At 37.8% G+C, this 20,796-nt stretch overlaps 1 protein-coding gene across 1 annotated transcript in view; it reads right to left on the reverse strand.

The window, feature by feature from the left end:
- The window catches only part of LOC142350589 (cytohesin-3-like), a 69,564-nt gene that overhangs the window by 26,823 nt on the left and 21,945 nt on the right, over positions 1-20,796 (reverse strand). Inside the window, exon 2 of the mRNA XM_075402475.1 lies at positions 10,111-10,259. Coding sequence (XP_075258590.1) covers positions 10,111-10,259 — 149 coding nt within the window. The remainder of the gene's footprint in view (positions 1-10,110; positions 10,260-20,796) is intronic.

Below are 20,796 nucleotides of genomic sequence, written 5' to 3' on the forward strand. Positions count from 1 at the left end.
GATCAATTGGAGTTTTAAAAATTGCAGCATGCACACAAGCGTCCGTTGCCTTTTATGCTGCTCCGGCGCCAGATCTAGTTACCAGACCAGCAATTGAAACTGAGATGTACAGACAGTGACCATTGAAGAGAGTCAGCGTGAAGGCAGGTTTCATTGTGAACTATCGCGGTAGTAGTGTTCGCAGACGACAGTTTCCGCTTTGCAACTAGGTGGCATCGAATTGCCATAGGTTGATGGGCGACGGATTCCCACGAATGGCCACATCAATATCCTCCTCCAAATCAAAATATTCGTTGTGGCTGCCATCTTAGGTCTTTGTTATCGGAAGTCGGGTTCGCCGATTGAGCACTCTTACATTTGTTGGAAGCAGAGACAGCTAATTCATTGAGAGAAATCTTGCAAAAACGTAACCTGAAAGAGGAGCGAATCTACAAGTTTTTTGCGAGTGTTCGTCGAGCCGTATCTATGCAGCAAGCCACCGAAATACCAATGCATCCGTATATGAGAGCAACTTTTCATGTACCGAGAACCGCTATGGATTTGTATGGATTTGTGTTTGGGCTCCTATCCCTCCGTGCTCCAGCAATGAAAGTCGTTCATATCATGGAGACAGAAAATGGGTTGTCTGAAACACAGAGAGTTAAACAGCTTTTCAGACAAAGTATGTTCCTCCTTCTATTCAAAACAACCTTGGGCTCCATTTTTCTATGCGTGGAATTTCCAAAACGAGGCTGAACGCTTGCGTGTGTGTTCTGATATTGAAGAACAAAAGATATTGTTGCAGCAATTTATTATTGTAGACTTCCACCAACTCATACGACTATATTTTCAAGAGTGGCTTGGTTGTCTCTTATTCTCTTTCTATGCTAAAATTAACACCAACAATCTGTTGTAGGTGATTCATTTCAAACTTTTAGGTGCATTTCAAAATAAAATTTTTGCGCAATTCGTTACGTTATTGTCAAACAAGGTAGCATTTTCTGTCTATTCAGAAAATGCTACCTATTTTATGTTTTTCTCGCCTCCTTCTCATGATATGGGGGATTCAGATGTTCATTTACCGCTAACTTCTGCCAGGTTCATTTACTGCTAACTTCTATACTTTTAGAGGCAGTGACTCTTTTAGAAAAATCTGTTATCTGAAGACTGTTCTCCTCTGTAATTTTTTTGTTCTGTTCCTGCTAATCCGAATTGATATATTGTCAACCAATAAAAATTATTTCTGTTTTGCTTTCTGTTAATAAAAAAAATGCGTTTCTTTTTTCCGCTTTTCATAAAAACTGACCGTGAAACATTCCCGACGTGTAGGTGCTGGCTTCCAAACTAATTTACAGCTCATGAAATTTTTTACTTGCGATTCGTTTCTTATTTCTGACCTCTTATACATTAATTAGCGGACCGTTTCTTCGAAAATGTCTACGAATGGTTAAGAAGTTGAAAATCAGACTTTTATTTAGTTCAACGAGGCTTGGTAATTATTGTAAGAGAAAACCGCATTTACAATAGTTGTCAATATTAAGAACCACTGAGTTTGTTCCACCCCAAAGTTTTTTTAATCAGCTGTAACAAAGCAGAAAATCGGCACATTTTGTTCCAAATGTGATTGCACAAGTGATCTTAACTTTAGGTTTCTGTCGTGAAATCCAAAACTATTGTTCCCACATATTTTTGCTTCGAGGTAATTGAAATTTAATTTTCATTGGCATTGATCAATTTCCGGGGAACTAAGTGGATAATTTTGTTAGAAAAGGAACTTCACCTTGAATGAAAACAATTTTCAGTTTAGTGTAGAAGAATGGCGCTGTATGATAAAAGCTTTAGGATGAGTATTTGAATACTTAGCCGCGAACTAAACACTCAAACTTACTTAAACTTGTGAGCTACAATGTTGCAAGAGTTGTTTACGAATTGCGGTTTTTTCCTCGGGATAGGGTTATCTTAAAAAAAAAGTGTCTGCTACAAACTAACGGAAGGTTTGGCTTCATGAATCTATGAAAGGGAAAAAAGCAAAAGTAGGCTGACTTAATGTGTCTTGCAACAGTTTTTTAACCTAATTTTATCTCTACTTTAATTATCATCTTTTTCGGTCACTAAATTATAATTCAAATACCTTTGAAAAGTCAATGAAAAACGTCAAAAAACGTCAAAAAGTCTATATTTGGGCGTGGTTAGTGAGTTGAATGGTTCTAAACCATTGAAGAATTGCGCCGTCTTTGATTATTCAGTTCAGTTCTGAATTAAATGTGACAGATTATGTCTTATTTTACTTGCAAATGTTTAAGTTGCGAATAAAACCGATAACTTGAAACAGATGTGAAATGTATTTCAATCTTGTCAGAAAAATGTGGGAAGGCATTTTTGATGCATTGGAGGTGCGAACCAGTTCAGGTTTATTAGGTCTATGGCCCATTGATTTCATGCAACCTTGAGTTTTGTATGTGTGATCGGTTATGTAGTTTAAGAATATTTGAGAAATTTTTAAAAACATCCAAAGAAACCTTATGTTGTTAACCTCCGATGCTGGTAATTTGTGCGTTATTAGGGCTTAGGCTGACATGAACGGTGGATTCCTACTGTTGGGCTGTTCATTTCTGGAAGATTTTTGAGAAACTAAATCAATGCTATCTTAATTTTCTGACTCGAGGCCAGTAGTTTAATGCTTCCGTGGTTTTTGCCCTTGTTCCCATGGAATTTGGAATATAAATTGGAGAAGTCAACAGGTGATTGTGGTTCTTCAACTTTTCCTTCATTATTGTTTTACAAAAATGAAGGATCTTAGTTTTCATGACGCTGCGATGGTGAAATTGCTGGAATACATAATCATAGTTAAAAATTAGTCTGATACCTAAAGTGCGGAGGTTTATAAGAAAGATATAGTTCGGTAAAATGTTAAAAAACTGCTATGAATCGGACCATGAATCTTGTTGCATCAAGGAACGGCAAAAAGACGGGAAATTTTGTTTCAAAAGTGGGAAACAGTGTAGTTTTTGACCCTGTAGTCATCCTTTTAATTTTATGAAGATAAAAAATTGGTTTCAGGTCCATTTCACGTACACTAACTTCGCCACAGCGGAACACGGATTTTAATAGCCACAAATCTTTACAATTAGAGCTGATTGAACTATGTTTTAACATTCCAGTGTTAGCATTCCAGTTGTTTCTGACCTTTTGAATGCAGCTTGAATTGTACTCGAGATTGCAAACAGCAAAGAGATTAAAATTTGGAATTTTGAAAATTGTTTGAATGGAAGTCGAATGAGATGTGCTTGCCTAATATCCAAGAAGCTCAAAGTAAAGACATTTTTCATTAAAACGGTATAGAGGATTGTCCTGGAAATTTTGTTTGTATCCCTGAAGCACAAATTCGTAGTTACCCAACCTTAGTGTTAATAATGTCTGAAAATTATTTCTCAAAATGACACATTTTTACTATAAGGCCTCAATTATGATATTTTTGGAGTGCAAATTGGTTTCTATAAACACAAATGTTTTGGGCTATATTTCAAGTTTAGTTACATATTGATTTCATGTTACGAGGTCAACTCCTTACAATCTCTAGTCTGAGAGGTTAATATCAAACAGTCTAACGTCACGAACTCTTGCAGAACTCACATTCTGGACTTGGCTTCTATCCGAAAACACTAATTCATTTACACCAGGCTCAGTTTGATACCATAAAGATATTATTAGGATTTCTTTCTAATTAATAGGTACTTTTTTGGATCTCAAAAATGTCAAATGAGTTATGAATAAATGTGTTCCTTTAAGTAAATGTGGACTGAAATATGTTATTGAATGTAAAATCAAAATATTGTAAAAAGATTTCCTCCAAGGCTGATTGTTTTCACTATCAAAAAAAATTGAGAGTAATTGCGGTTTTGTCAAAACGGTGTGCACGGTATTACTGCTATTTTAGTCGTGGCTTGGACGTTGGTTTTAAGTCCAACGGTTAGTGGCATGCCAACTTTATGACACAAGACGGTTGAATAATTTCTCTTTAAAAAATATGTAACTATTCAAGAAAAATTGACGTTTGATTTAGGTTCAGCTTCGCGTTGAATCCTTTTCATTGCAGAAAAACTTCATAATTGTCATCGTCTGTTTAGAACAAATCTTAAAAACGATTTGCTTCGAGCGTGAGTTCGCAGTAGGCAGACAGTGATGGCAGACATCTCGAAAACCCGATACCTGAAGTCATCGTTCTCATCAGCCATTCTCACAAATAATTTAGGTGCAGTATCTGCTCTGTTGTCTTTGTTTTTGCCTAGTCCATTAACAATTTTTTTAAACAAATTTTTAACTCAAAAGTTGTTCTCGTTGATCCGGCGGGTTTGTTGGCAACGAGACCGTAATCAGTATGAAAATCCTAAATGAGAAAAACGTTGTTCTTTAGTCGAAAGAGTTTTTGAAACATTTCAGGTGTTTGATAGTCATTAGAGGTTCTCTAGGATATTAGATGGACAAGATTTGAGCCAACTGCAAAGGTAATCGGGCGAGAGAAAACTTTTCTGCCAATTAAAAACAATTTTACGGAAAATATTTTTTATGAACGTATGCGCCCCCCGGTTGCTATCAGACATCCAATGAAATTTGAATTTGTCATAAAATTGTTGTATGACAAAAACAATTTTCTAATAATAATTTTAACGTCCTAAGTACCAGCATAAGGTAATGGAATTAAGTTTTTGAAGTCTAAACTAGCAGCATACACAAAAGGTATGTGGAGACACTTAATGAACATAAAAGGAAACTGATTTAGAGGAAAATTTTATCAGAAGGATTTAGAGTGATTTACAGTGATTAGCTAGCAAGGGAACCAATATTGAAGTTTAACCAAGAAACGTGCAAACTTCCTCCAGTTTCAATTGTGATCTGTAATATAAAAATTATTTCAATCATATTGCTGGTATACACCACATCCCATGGTTGCAACTTAAAATCAACCTGTATAGAGCACTTTTTATCATTTCAGTTTGAAATTGGCTTGTAAGGTTGAAATCGATTAGGGGGACAATTTAATATTAAATTGATTGACTTTCGAAAGCCTAAATTTTTAAATTTCTGTCCTTTTTTTCTTAGACTTTTGGCCCCTTCAAATTCAAAAAAATTAATCTCAAGGGTCACAATTGAATGAGGTTTCTATTTTATTTGGAACACTTCTCTGTCCTTCAACTACAAACAAACTGAACAATGACTAATATTGAAGTTTAAACAATTACACTATTGCATTCGTCATCTTATCTAAAAGCGAGGTTTTTGTCTTCAATATGAAAACTGTTTATTCTCCCTGTTTCCAGTTTGTTTTCGAAAATTTGTTGGATAAGAAGAATAATTACTGAAACACTGGAGTACCGATCCCGTAGAATTCCTCTAATGCTTTTCATCAGTGCATTTTGTTTATTGCATTAAAAATAGCATTGTTTGGCATCAAGTTTGCCTACCAGCTAATTAGGTCCTCCAGTTACATCTCACAAAATCTGATCTTATTTCCACTGTATGATAAGGGAACAATTTTTACTTCCAACTGAAATGACGTAACACTGAATCAAAATTTGAATGTCGTTTTTCAAGCAAGTTGCTTTGATTTTTTGCCTACAAAATCTGAGGAATTGCAGCGTTCGTCACTGAATAGTCTCCTTTAAAAGCCAAGTTTTTTATTATCAAAACGAAAAAAGCTTTATATTTCACGAAAGCATGGAACGGCAGCGGTGAAATGTTTACACTGCGCAATGATTTAAACTTTGGTTCTGATTTCTACAAATGATTAATAAAAACAACGAAATTTTGTAAAATTTGGAGAAAAAACAATGGCATATCGAATTGAGATGCTAAAAATCCGGTCTGTCCTAATTAGTGAGCCTATTGTATAGCAGAAATTGTATTCATCAAAATGCAATACAGTTTGAAACAGGTATCATATTTGGAAGTTGATGTGAGTTTTTTCGTCGGTTTGTATTTGATACTTGCGTTGAAATGATTGGGAAAATTAGGCAAACTATAAAGGTCAGTAGAATAGAAGGAGGTTTCGTAGACGATTACATCTACAGGAATCGACACTACAGGAAGAACGGCCACACTTGAATAAGCCATCAAATACTCACCCAGTGGGGAACTCCTGATCTTGGGCCACGCTTTTTTGCAGTTACAACGCCTGATATGGAAGCAACTCCTTATTTGGGCCACGCCTGCCCCCCTAGGTAGTATTTACAGCAAACAAGGAAACAACGAGGTTGACAAAAATCAAGATAATTTTATGGGTGTAGAACTAACAAGTTCGATCTGACGGTGGCAGTTTGAAACCTTAACCTGCACTTCATCGCTTAAAATCGCCTTTATAATAGTCAAAACTTCACATAGGGATGAAAGCAATTGAGATCACAAAAAAATTCTATTTCTCAAGCCACAGAGTCACTTGAGACCGAAGAATGTTCAAAACATAGCCGGCAGATTTCCGGAATAGCAGCGAAAGAATAGACTCGCGAGCCGTATAATAGAGATAGAAACAGATACATAATTTAGAGATACCATATATATAGAGAGAAACAGATCTAAATTAAAAAAAAAATCGACGCCGCTCAAAAAGCTACTTAAAAAACATAGTGATAAATTAATAAAGTTTGCTAAAATTCATTCCGCAGAAGCCTTTTAATAGGGACCTTTACTGCACATGAGTTCCTTTGACCTGAAACTTTTAAAGTGCAAAAGTCATTTTATTGATTGAGGTAAGTCACGTATGATCAAAAATAATCACGCAAATGAACTAAATTGACGTCACGCGAGCAAACGCTGTTAGTGAGAGGACGAAGTCAATCAGAAAATTTGACTTCAGCTTTGCTGGGTGAACAAATCTAAAACAAAAAGCGTCAGACGACGAATTAAAAAATATAGCAGGACAGGTCCTGACGTACAGTTCAAAGAATTGTCATAGACTATACAAAAAAACGAGACCTAGAACGAACTAAGAATTAATTAGGAACATAAACCGACTTATGTCGGAAGAATTGCTCTCGAAAGACAGGCGGGTGGAATAACATTTTGGATCCCACCGGGATTCGAACCATTTACCTCCCGCTTCATAACCATATGTATGCACTGTCGACCGTGCTATTTGCCCCAAATTTTTGCTAAGCTCCGACCAACTTTATATTAGTAACAAGCTTTACTTCGGAGTGATAACAATAGAAATCACTCAAAAATGAAGAACGAAAGCGTGAAAAAGTCACTTGAGAAGTCAAAGAATGTTCTAGAACAAAAAAGCGCAAAAAATTCAAGCAAAAAATAAGATCAAAAAATTTAAAAAAAAAACAGAAAATTAATGTCAAATAGCCACATGTGAACAAGAAATAACTAGCGAGAAATGGCAATTAGGTTCAAACAAGAAAAAATTAGGCCTAGAATGGACTATGAACGAATTGGGAAAACCATTTAGAAAAAAATTTGATGCAAAAAATCGAAAAAACAGTAAAATTAAAGTGAAATTGCCGCATTTGAACAAAAAAAATTTCAGGCCACAGAACCACTCGCTTTTCTCTCAATTTCCTGTTTCGGCGTGACCAAAATCACTACTCCAATTTGATTTCAAAAATCATGAAAATGTGTGAACAGATCTTAAAAAAGACAGCGCCCCAATAATTCGCAACTATAAACACAAAAAATATCAAGAAAAATTTTGCAAAATAAAGACACGCTTACAAAAGTTGTTTAAGAGTTCGTTCGGGGGCAGTTAAAAACAAACTTCCAGTTACAAAAAATACGAGTTTTGGGAGGCCAAGCAGCAAATTTAAAACATAACCGACTAACGTCGGGCGAATTGCTCTCAAACGACCGGCGGGCGGTTGTCAGCACCTAGCCACTGTTTAGTGAGGTTAGCTTTCGCTTGATTGAAGAGGCGTGAGGCTAGGGTAATAGACGATATTATCACGCCACATAAGAGCCGCTGAAGTCAACAAAAGAGTTAAGGAGAGAGAGAGAGAGAGTGCAAGGTAAAACGTGAGCGAGAAAGAGAAGGAAAGAAACGCCAACCAACACACACACAGAGAGAAAGAGAGAGAGCTAGAAATTTTTTCCATGAGATTCTAGCCTTGTTAGTATTTAAATCATATAAAAAACTGAAAGTGCAAAATTCAGAAGAAAACTTTCCACATTTCGCAGTGACGAAAATGTTCAAAGAACATTTTTTGCCTCTTGATTTTTGTCATGTAACCCATCTGCAAGACTTAAAAAGCTTCGTTGGCCAGTATTAATCGTTAAACTCAAAAAAGGACTCAAAAACTGCAAATAAAACGACAAAAATTTCAAAAAAAAAATTGAAAAAATCATAAGTTTTATTAAAAAATTGATTAAATTTGTGATATTAAAAAGTTCAAAACTATTCTATCGCAATAAAAATTGTTCAGTAACCTATTATCAAAGCCTATACGAGGTTTCTTGGGGCTGGAAGAACTTAGATAATGACAAATTTTGAAAAATTTGAAAAAAAAATTCAAGTTTTATCCAACAATTGCTAAAATCGTGATGTTCAAATGTTAAAAACATTCTATTACCACTAGAAACTATATGCAGCAACGTATTATCAAACCCTTCAGGAGGTTGTCTGAACCCTGAGGCTGAAAAATCTTGAATAATGAAAAAATATGTCAAAAAATTTTAAAAATATAGGAATTTTTGTCAAAAAAATGCTAAAATTCGTGATGTTTAAATCTTGAAAATGATTCCATTACTTCTAGAAACTACATAGTAACCTATTATTAAACCCTCGAGGAAGTTCCTTGGCTCTTGAGGCTGAATAAACCTAAAAAACGACAAAAACTTTCAAAAACATTGAAAAAATTTGCAAAATTTATCAAAAAAATGCAAAAAATTTGCAGTGTTGAAATGTTGAAACCATTCTATTACCACTAGAAACTATTCAATAACCTATTATCAAATCCTAGAGTGGATTCCTTGACACCTAGGGCTGAAAAAATTTAAAAAACTGACAAAAATTTTCAAAAAACTTGAAAAAAATTGTGAAAATTAGTATAAATTTGCGTTTTTAGCTAGCGGTTGTTCGTCAGTAGCTAGCCACGAGTGGGGAGAGGGTGCACGGGGGTGCCGATGGGGGTGGCGACAGTCGGGTGGGGGGTGGGGGGCAACAGGGCGGTGGGGGGGGGCAATAGTGGGGGGTCAGCAGTGGGGGGGTCTTCAACCTCTAAGAACCGCTGTTCACACCATAAGTATAAGACTCCAAAACTGTTTGAGCTGAAACAGAGCTAAAAGGCTCTAAGAGCACTTAATGCCCGCTGGGCGCTACCTGTTTATCCGGTTTTTGAGGACGAAAAGTCAAAAGCGTCAGACGAAAAATTGGTCAAGCGAAAAATCGCATAAAAAAAAGACCGACAGGACTAATATAATTGCTACAAACTTCGTTTGAGAGCAATTAACAAATGATTGATTGCCCTTGCTGGATCAGTTTTGCCGGCGCACTGAGCGATTTCTGAAATTATAAAAATTAAAAAGATATGTATTAAAATTTCCGACAAGATTCAGACGTAATTTGTTATTAACGTTGAGAAATTTAAGCTTTTATCAAATCATACAACTTGTAGAAAAAAGCTTAAAAAAGCTCCAAGCGAGGTTTTCCTTCTCTGTTAGAAATAGCAGGTTCATCAAAAATACAGAGAAAATTTCAATGACAAAAAAATGTTGAAATTGCCAGTAAATTGGAGGAAAAAGTGGCTGATCTTTGATGCCACAATTTTTTTTCCAAAATGAAGAAATCTCGAAATACCTTTTTGACCTTTTTGTAGTGATCATGTAGGGAAAGCCAATTTTAAAATGCTACCACATAAGTTAGCTTGAGATGTCAAAACATGTTTATACGAACAAATTGGAGCTAGCAGAAAGTTAAGTTCTCACATTGTTTTTCATTGAAATCCAATCAGAATGGAAACTATTTAAATATTATTAACTAAAAAAAATTTCACGAGGTACATCAGAAAAGTTATTCGCTTTTTTGACAAAAAATTTTGTTTCAACGAAGATGTACCCTTGGCCACTTCTTACAGGAAAATTTCAAAGAGCGGATATTTTCCTGTAAATAACGTAGTTTTCGAGTAATTAATCGCTTACACTGTCCATAATTAGCGAAGTCCTCTTCAGTCATTTTCTCCTTTACTTTTGAGTTGTTGATAGATGTGTTGATGAACACAATAGCCCCGGCTGCAAACTCACACGCGTCTTCTGTCCCGAACACCTTTTCAGCTTCTTCAGGGTTCTGCCTGAAACCATATTGAATTAAATAACTCCATTCAGATTAATATTATTCTATTTTTATAATTATTCTAATGTCTAATTATTACTCGAACAGTTAATCAGAAATCGCAAAATCATATGGTGCAAAGCGCCATTTCTACTTTACTACTCAGTCTGATTTTCTGAGGTTGGAGAAGCGTACGCTGGATAGTTTTTGTCTAAATAAAACGATACACAACCAATTAACTTCGGACGAAATTCTCTCAAACGACTGGTAACTCCAATAATTGACCTCTACACCATGAATTTTAGACTGCTTAGTAGTTTCGGTGAAACGCATAAGTAGTATAGGTACAAGGCTAATACAAATTATGGGAGGGGGCAGTTGGAAATTTCAACTTTTTAGAAATTCTTTCTCAGCTTGAACTTAATTCATTTGTTTACATCACTCGCTTTCCGCTCCAGTCTGGCTGTTGTTCTGTGTTTGTTTTAGCCGTTGTTATAGTCAGCGATGTTAATTAATGTTTACAACGCTCGCTTTCCGCTCCAATCTGGCTGCTGTTCTATGTATTTGCTTTAGCCAGTGTTGTAGTCAGCCATGTTAATTAATTTGTTTACATCGCTCGCTTTCCGCTCCAGTCTGGCTGTTGTTCCAAGTCTTTTTAGTCATTGTTATAGTCAGTGATGTTAATTAATTTGTTTACATCGCCCGCTTTCCGCTCCAGTCTGGCTGTTGTTTCATGTTTCTGTTTTAGCCATTGTTATAGTCATCGAGGTTAATTAATGTTTACATCGCTCGCTTTCCGCTCCAGTCTGGTTTCTATTCCATGCGTTTGTTTTAGCCATTGTTATAGTCAGCGATGTTAATTAATTTGTTTACATCGCTCGTTTTCCGCTCCAGTCTGGCTGTTGTTACATGTTTGTGTTTTAGCCATTGTTACAGTCAGCGACGTAAAATAACTTGTTTAAATCGCCCGCTTTCCGCTCCAGTCTGGCTGTTGTTCCATGTTCTTGTTATAGCCATTGTTATAGGCAAAGATGTTAATTAATGTTTACATCGCTCGCTTTCCGCTTCAGTCTGGCTGTTGTTCCATGTTTTTGTTTCAGACATTGTTATAGTCAGCGATGTTAATAAATTTGTTTACATCGCTCGCTTTCCGCTCCAGTCTGGCTGTTGTTCCATGTTTTTATTTTAGCCATTGTTATAGTCAGCGATGTTAATTAATGTTTACATCGCTTGCTTTCCGCTCCAGTCTGGCTGTTGTTCCATGTTTTTGTTTCAGACATTGTTATAGTCAGCGACGTTAATTAATTTGTTTACATCGTCCGCTTTCCGCTCCAGTCTGGCTGTTGCTCCATGTTCTTGTTTTAGCCATTGTTATAGTCAGCGATGTTAATTAATGTTTCATCGCTCGCTTTCCGCTCCAGTCTGGCTTTTGTTCCATGTTTTTGTTTTAGCCCTTGTTATAGTCAGCGATGTTAATTAATGTTTACATCGCCCGCTTTCCGCTCCAGTCTGGCGGTTGTTCCACGTTTTTGTTTTAGCCATTGTTATAGTCAGCGATGTTAATTAATGTTTACATCGCTTGCTTTCCGCTCAAGTCTGGCTGTTGTTCCATGTTTTTGTTTCAGACATTGATATAGTCAGCGATGTTAATTAATGTTTACATCGCTCGCTTTCCGCTCCAGTCTGGCTTTTGTTCCATGTTTTTGTTTCAGACATTGTTATAGTCAGCGACGTTAATTAATTTGTTTACATCGCCCGCTTTCCGCTCCAGTCTGGCTGTTGCTCCATGTTCTTGTTTTAGCCATTGTTATAGTCAGCGATGTTAATTAATGTTTACATCGCTCGCTTTCCGCTCCAGTCTGGCTTTTGTTCCATGTTTTTGTTTTAGCCATTGTTATAGTCAGCGATGTTAATTAATGTTTACATCGCCCGCTTTCCGCTCCAGTCTGGCGGTTGTTCCACGTTTTTGTTTTAGCCATTGTTATAGTCAGCGACGTTAATTAATTTGTTTACATCGCCCGTTTTCCGCTCCAGTCTGGCTGTTGCTCCATGTTCTTGTTTTAGCCATTGTTATAGTCAGCGATGTTAATTAATGTTTACATCGCTCGCTTTCCGCTCCAGTCTGGCTTTTGTTCCATGTTTTTGTTTTAGCCATTGTTATAGTCAGCGATGTTAATTAATGTTTACATCGCCCGCTTTCCGCTCCAGTCTGGCGGTTGTTCCACGTTTTTGTTTTAGCCATTGTTATAGTCAGCGACGTTAATTAATTTGTTTACATCGCCCGTTTTCCGCTCCAGTCTGGCTGTTGCTCCATGTTCTTGTTTTAGCCATTGATATAGTCAGCGATGTTAATTAATGTTTACATCGCTCGCTTTCCGCTCCAGTCTGGCTTTTGTTCCATGTTTTTGTTTCAGACATTGTTATAGTCAGCGACGTTAATTAATTTGTTTACATCGCCCGCTTTCCGCTCCAGTCTGGCTGTTGCTCCATGTTCTTGTTTTAGCCATTGTTATAGTCAGCGATGTTAATTAATGTTTACATCGCTCGCTTTCCGCTCCAGTCTGGCTTTTGTTCCATGTTTTTGTTTTAGCCATTGTTATAGTCAGCGATGTTAATTAATGTTTACATCGCCCACTTTCCACTCCAGTCTGGCGGTTGTTCCACGTTTTTGTTTTAGCCATTGTTATAGTCAGCGACGTAAAATAACTTGTTTAAATCGCCCGCTTTCCGCTCCAGTCTGGCTGTTGTTCCATGTTCTTGTTATAGCCATTGTTATAGGCAAAGATGTTAATTAATGTTTACATCGCTCGCTTTCCGCTTCAGTCTGGCTGTTGTTCCATGTTTTTGTTTCAGACATTGTTATAGTCAGCGATGTTAATAAATTTGTTTACATCGCTCGCTTTCCGCTCCAGTCTGGCTGTTGTTCCATGTTTTTATTTTAGCCATTGTTATAGTCAGCGATGTTAATTAATGTTTACATCGCTTGCTTTCCGCTCCAGTCTGGCTGTTGTTCCATGTTTTTGTTTCAGACATTGTCATAGTCAGCGACGTTAATTAATTTGTTTACATCGTCCGCTTTCCGCTCCAGTCTGGCTGTTGCTCCATGTTCTTGTTTTAGCCATTGTTATAGTCAGCGATGTTAATTAATGTTTCATCGCTCGCTTTCCGCTCCAGTCTGGCTTTTGTTCCATGTTTTTGTTTTAGCCATTGTTATAGTCAGCGATGTTAATTAATGTTTACATCGCCCGCTTTCCGCTCCAGTCTGGCGGTTGTTCCACGTTTTTGTTTTAGCCATTGTTATAGTCAGCGATGTTAATTAATGTTTACATCGCTCGCTTTCCGCTCCAGTCTGGCTTTTGTTCCATGTTTTTGTTTCAGACATTGTCATAGTCAGCGACGTTAATTAATTTGTTTACATCGCCCGCTTTCCGCTCCAGTCTGGCTGTTGCTCCATGTTCTTGTTTTAGCCATTGTTATAGTCAGCGATGTTAATTAATGTTTACATCGCTCGCTTCCCGCTCCAGTCTGGCTTTTGTTCCATGTTTTTGTTTTAGCCATTGTTATAGTCAGCGATGTTAATTAATGTTTACATCGCCCGCTTTCCGCTCCAGTCTGGCGGTTGTTCCAAGTTTTTGTTTTAGCCATTGTTATAGTCGGCGATGTTAATTAATTTGTTTACATCGCCCGTTTTCCGCTCCAGTCTGGCTGTTGCTCCATGTTCTTGTTTTAGCCATTGATATAGTCAGCGATGTTAATTAATGTTTACATCGCTCGCTTTCCGCTCCAGTCTGGCTTTTGTTCCATGTTTTTGTTTCAGACATTGTTATAGTCAGCGACGTTAATTAATTTGTTTACATCGCCCGCTTTCCGCTCCAGTCTGGCTGTTGCTCCATGTTCTTGTTTTAGCCATTGTTATAGTCAGCGATGTTAATTAATGTTTACATCGCTCGCTTTCCGCTCCAGTCTGGCTTTTGTTCCATGTTTTTGTTTTAGCCATTGTTATAGTCAGCGATGTTAATTAATGTTTACATCGCCCGCTTTCCGCTCCAGTCTGGCGGTTGTTCCACGTTTTTGTTTTAGCCATTGTTATAGTCAGCGATGTTAATTAATGTTTACATCGCTTGCTTTCCGCTCCAGTCTGGCTGTTGTTCCATGTTTTTGTTTCAGACATTGTTATAGTCAGCGACGTTAATTAATTTGTTTACAACGCCCGTTTTCCGCTCCAGTCTGACTGTTGCTCCATGTTCTTGTTTTAGCCATTGTTATAGTCAGCGATGTTGATTAATGTTTACATCGCTCGCTTTCCGCTCCAGTCTGGCTTTTGTTCCATGTTTTTGTTTTAGCCATTGTTATAGTCAGCGATGTTAATTAATGTTTACATCGCCCGCTTTCCGCTCCAGTCTGGCTGTTGTTCCAAGTTTTTTAGCCATTGTTATAGTCAGCGACGTTAATCAATTTGTTTACATCGCCTGCTTTCCGCTCAAGTCTGGCTTTTTTCCATGTTTTTGTTTTAGCCATTGTTATAGTCAGCGATGTTAATTAATGTTTGCATCGCTCGCTTTCCGCTCCAGTTTGGCTGTTGTTCCATGTTTTTGTTTAACCATTGTAATAGTCAGCGATGTTAATTATTTGATTTGTTTACATCGCCCGCTTTCCGCTCCAGTCTGGCTGTTGTTCCATGTTTTGTCTTAGCCATTGTTTTAGTCAGCGATGTTAATTAATGTTTACATCGCTCGCTTTCGGCTCCATTTTGGCTGTTGTTCCATGTTTCTTTAGCCATTGTTATAGTCAGCGATGTTAATTATTTGATTTGTTTACATCGCCCGCTTTCCGCTCCAGTCTGGCTGTTGTTCCATGCTTTTGTTTAAGCCATTGTTATAGTCAGCGATGTTAATCAATTTGTTTACATCGCTCGCTTTCCGCTCCAGTCTGGCTTTTGTTCCATGTTTTTGTTTTAGCCATTGTTATAGTCAGCGATGTTAATTAATGTTTACATCGCCCGCTTTCCGCTCCAGTCTGGCGGTTGTTCTACGTTTTTGTTTTAGCCATTGTCATAGTCAGCGATGTTAATTAATTTGTTTACAACGCCCGTTTTCCGCTCCAGTCTGACTGTTGCTCCATGTTCTTGTTTTAGCCATTGTTATAGTCAGCGATGTTAATTAATGTTTAATTCGCTCGCTTTCCGCTCCAGTCTGGCTTTTGTTCCATGTTTTTGTTTTAGCCATTGTTATAGTCAGCGATGTTAATTAATGTTTACATCGCCCGCTTTCCGCTCCAGTCTGGCTGTTGTTCCAAGTTTTTTTAGCCATTGTTATAGTCAGCGACGTTAATCAATTTGTTTACATCGCCTGCTTTCCGCTCAAGTCTGGCTTTTTTCCATGTTTTTGTTTTAGCCATTGTTATAGTCAGCGATGTTAATTAATGTTTGCATCGCTCGCTTTCCGCTCCAGTTTGGCTGTTGTTCCATGTTTTGTTTAACCATTGTAATAGTCAGCGATGTTAATTATTTGATTTGTTTACATCGCCCGCTTTCCGCTCCAGTCTGGCTGTTGTTCCATGCTTTTGTTTTAGCCATTGTTTTAGTCAGCGATGTTAATTAATGTTTACATCGCTCGCTTTCGACTCCATTTTGGCTGTTGTTCCATGTTTCTTTAGCCATTGTTATAGTCAGCGATGTTAATTATTTGATTTGTTTACATCGCCCGCTTTCCGCTCCAGTCTGGCTGTTGTTCCATGCTTTTGTTTAAGCCATTGTTATAGTCAGCGATGTTAATCAATTTGTTTACATCGCCTGCTTTCCGCTCAAGTCTGGCTTTTTTCCATGTTTTTGTTTCAGCCATTGTTATAGTCAGCGATGTTAATTAATGTTTACATCGCTCGCTTTCCGCTCCAGTCTGGCTGTTGTTCCATGTTTTCGTTTTAGCCATTGTTATAGTCAGCGACATTAATTATTGTTTACATCGCTCGCTTTCGGCTCCAGTTTGGCTGTTGTTCCATGTTTTTTTAGCCATTGTTATAGTCAGCGATGTTAATTAATGTTTACATCGCTTGCTTTCCGCTCCAGTCAGGCTGTTTTTCCATGTTTTTGTTTTAGCCATTGTTATAGTCAGCAATGTTAATTAATGATTACATAGCTCGCTTTCGGCTCCAGATTGGCTGTTGTTCCATGTTTTTTAGCCATTGTTATAGTCAGCGATGTTAATGAATGTTTACATCGCTCGCTTTCCACTCCAGTCTGGCTGTTGTTCCATGTTTTTGTTTTAGCCATTGTAATAGTCAGCGATGTTATTTATTTGATTTGTTTACATCGCCCACTTTCCGCTCCAGTCTGGCTGTTGTTCCACCCTTTTGTTTTAGCCATTGTTTTAGTCAGCGATGTTAATTAATGTTTACATCGCTCGCTTTCGGCTCCAGTTTGGCTGTTGTTCCATGTTTTTTAGCCATTGTTATAGTCAGCGATGTTAATTAATGTTTACATCACCCGCTTTCCGCTCCAGTCTGGCTGTTGTTCCATGCTTTTGTTTTAACCATTGTTTTAGTCAGCGAAGTTAATTAATATTTACATCGCTCGCTTTCCGCTCCAGTCTGGCTGTTGTTTCATGTTTTTGCTCTAGCCATTGTTATAGTCAGCGATGTCAATTAATGTTTACATCGCCCGCTTTCCGCTCCAGTCTGGCTGTTGTTCCATGTTTTTGTTTTAGCCATTGTTATAGTCAGCGATCTTAATCAATTTGTTTACATCGCTCGCTTTCCGTTCCAGTCTGGCTGTTGTTCCATGTTTTTGTTTTAGCCATTGTTATAGTCAGCGATGGTATTTAATTTGTTTACATCGCTCGCTTTCCGCTCGAGTCTGGCTGTCGTTCCATGTTTTTGTTTTAGCCATTGTTATAGTCAACGATGTCAATTAATTTGTTTAAATCGCCCGCTTTCCGCTCCAGTCTGGCTGTTGTTCCATGTTTTTGTTTTAGCCAATGTTATAGTCAGCGATGTTAATTTATTTTTTTACATCGCTCGCTTTGTGCTCCAGTTTGACTGTTGTCCCATGTTTTTGTTTTTGCCATTGTAATAGTCAGCGATGTTAATTATTTGATTTGATTACATCGCCCGCTTTCCGCTCCAGTCTGGCTGTTGTTCCATGCTTTTGTTTTAGCCATTGTTTTACTCAGCGATGTTAATTAATGTTTACATCGCTCGCTTTCGTCTCCAGTTTGGCATTTAATCCATGTTTTTTCAGGCATTGTTATATTCAGCGATGTTAATTAATGTCTACATCGCTTGCTTTCCGCTCCAGTCAGGCTGTTTTTCCATGTTTTTGTTTTAGCCATTGTTATAGTAAGCGATGTTAATTAATGTTTACATCGCTCGCTTTCGGCTTCAGTTTGGCTGTTGTTCCATGTTTTTTAGCCATTGTTATAGTCAGCGATGTTAATTAATGTTTACATCGCTTGCTTTCCGCTCCAGTCAGGCTGTTTTTCCATGTTTTTGTTTTAGCCATTGTAATAGTCAGCGATGTTAATTATTTGATTTGTTTACATCGCCCGCTTTCCGCTCCAGTCTGGTTGTTCTTCCATGCTTTTGTTTTAGCCATTGTTTTAGTCAGCGAAGATAATTAATGTTTACATCGCTCGCTTTACGCTCCAGTCTGGCTGTTGTTTCATGTTTTTGTTCTAGCCATTGTTATAGTCAGCGATGTCAATTAATGTTTACATCGCCCGCTTTCCGCTCCAGTCTGGCTGTTATTCCATGTTTGTGTTTTAGCCATTGTTATAGTCAGCGATGTCAATTAATGTTTACATCGCTCGCTTTCGGCTCCAGTTTGGCTGTTGTTCCATGTTTTTTTTAGCCATTGTTATAGACAGCGATGTTAATTAATGTTTACATCGCTCGCTTTCCACTCCAGTCTGGCTGTTGTTCCATGTTTTTGTTTTAGCCATTGTAATAGTCAGCGATGTTAATTATTTGATTTGTTTACATCGCCCGCTTTCCGCTCCAGTCTGGTTGTTCTTCCATGCTTTTGTTTTAGCCATTGTTTTAGTCAGCGAAGTTAATTAATGTTTACATCGCTCGCTTTCGGCTCCATTTTGGCTGTTGTTCCATGTTTCTTTAGCCATTGTTATAGTCAGCGATGTTAATTATTTGATTTGTTTACATCGCCCGCTTTCCGCTCCAGTCTGGCTGTTATTCCATGTTTGTGTTTTAGCCATTGTTATAGTCAGCGATGTTAATTAATTTGTTTACAACGCTCGCTTTCCACTCCAGACTGGCTGTTGTTCCATGATTTTGTTTTAGCCATTGTTATAGTCAGCGATTTCAATTAATTTGTTTACATCGCCCGCTTTCCGCACCAGTCTGGCTGTTGTTCCATGTTTTTGTTTTAGCCATTGTTATAGTCAGCGATGTTAATTAATTTGTTTACATCGCTCGCTTTCCGCTCCTGTCTGGCTGTTGTTCCATGTTTTCGTTTTAGCCATTGTTATAGTCACCGATGCTATTTAATTTGTTTACATCGCTCGCTTTCCGCTCCAGTCTGGCCTGGCTGTTGTTCCATGTTTTTGTTTTAGCCATTGTTATAGTCAGCGATGTCAATTAATTTGTTTACATCACCCGCTTTCCGCTCCAGTCTGGCTGTTGTTCGATGTTTTTGTTTCAGCCATTGTTATAGTCAGCGATGTTAATTTGTTTACAACGCTCGCTTTCCACTCCAGACTGGCTGTTGTTCCATGATTTTGTTTTAGCCATTGTTATAGTCAGCGATTTCAATTAATTTGTTTACATCGCCCGCTTTCCGCACCAGTCTGGCTGTTGTTCCATGTTTTTGTTTTAGCCATTGTTATAGTCAGCGATGTTAATTAATTTGTTTACATCGCTCGCTTTCCGCTCCTGTCTGGCTGTTGTTCCATGTTTTCGTTTTAGCCATTGTTATAGTCACCGATGCTATTTAATTTGTTTACATCGCTCGCTTTCCGCTCCAGTCTGGCCTGGCTGTTGTTCCATGTTTTTGTTTTAGCCATTGTTATAGTCAGCGATGTCAATTAATTTGTTTACATCACCCGCTTTCCGCTCCAGTCTGGCTGTTGTTCGATGTTTTTGTTTCAGCCATTGTTATAGTCAGCGATGTTAATTAATTTGTTTACATCGCTCGCTTTCCGCTCCAGTTTGGCTGTTGTTCCATGTTTTTTTAGCCATTATTATAGTCAGCGATGTTAATTAATGTTTACGTCGCTCGCTTTCCGCTCAATTCTGGCTGTTTTTCCATATTTTGGTTTTAGCCATTGTTATAGTCAGCGATGTTAATTAATTTGTTTACATCGCTCGCTTTCCGCTCCTGTCTGGCTGTTGTTCCATGTTTTCGTTTTAGCCATTGTTATAGTCACCGATGCTATTTAATTTGTTTACATCGCTCGCTTTCCGCTCCAGTCTGGCCTGGCTGTTGTTCCATGTTTTTGTTTTAGCCATTGTTATAGTCAGCGATGTCAATTAATTTGTTTACATCACCCGCTTTCCGCTCCAGTCTGGCTGTTGTTCGATGTTTTTGTTTTAGCCATTGTTATAGTCAGCGATGTTAATTAATTTGTTTACATCACCCGCTTTCCGCTCCAGTTTGGCTGTTGTTCCATGTTTTTTTAGCCATTATTATAGTCAGCGATGTTAATTAATGTTTACGTCGCTCGCTTTCCGCTCAATTCTGGCTGTTTTTCCATATTTTGGTTTTAGCCATTGTTATAGTCAGCGATGTTAATTAATGATTACATAGCTAGCTCTCCGCTCCAGTCTGGCTGTTGTTCCATGTTTTTGTTTTAGCCATTGTTATAGTCAGCGATATTAATTAAATTGTTTACATCGCTCGCTTTCCGCTCTAGTCTGGCTGTTGTTCCATGTTTTTGTTTTAGCCATTGTTATAGTCAGCGATGTTAATTATTTGTTTACATCGCCCGCTTTCCGCTCCAGTCTGGCTGTTGTTCGATGTTTTTGTTTTAGCTATTGTTTTAGTCAGCAAAGCTATTTAATGTTTACATCGCTCGCTTTCCACTCCAGTCTGGCTGTCGTTTCATGTTTTTGTTCTAGCCATTGTTATAGTCAGCGATGTCAATTAATGTTTACATCGCCCGCTTTCCGCTCCAGTCTGGCTGTTGTTCCATGTTTTTGTTTTAGCCATTGTTATAGTCAGCGATGTTAATTAATTTGTTTACAACGCTCGCTTTCCGCTCCAGTCTGGCTGTTGTTTCATGTTTTTGTTCTAGCCATTGTTATAGTCAGCGATGTCAATTAATGTTTACATCGCCCGCTTTCCGCTCCAGTCTGGCTGTTATTCCATGTTTGTGTTTTAGCCATTGTTATAGTCAGCGATGTTAATTAATGTTTACATCACTCGCTTTCCGCTCCAGTCTGGCTGTTATTCCATGTTTGTGTTTTAGCCATTGTTTTAGTCAGCGAAGTTAATTAGTGTTTACATCGCTCGCTTTACGCTCCAGTCTGGCTGTTGTTTCATGTTTTTGTTCTAGCCATTGTTATAGTCAGCGATGTCAATTAATGTTTACATCGCCCGCTTTCCGCTC

The sequence above is a fragment of the Convolutriloba macropyga genome, chromosome 12 (assembly GCF_964194025.1).
Source record: "Convolutriloba macropyga chromosome 12, txConMacr16.3, whole genome shotgun sequence".
NCBI lineage: Eukaryota > Metazoa > Xenacoelomorpha > Acoela > Convolutidae > Convolutriloba > Convolutriloba macropyga.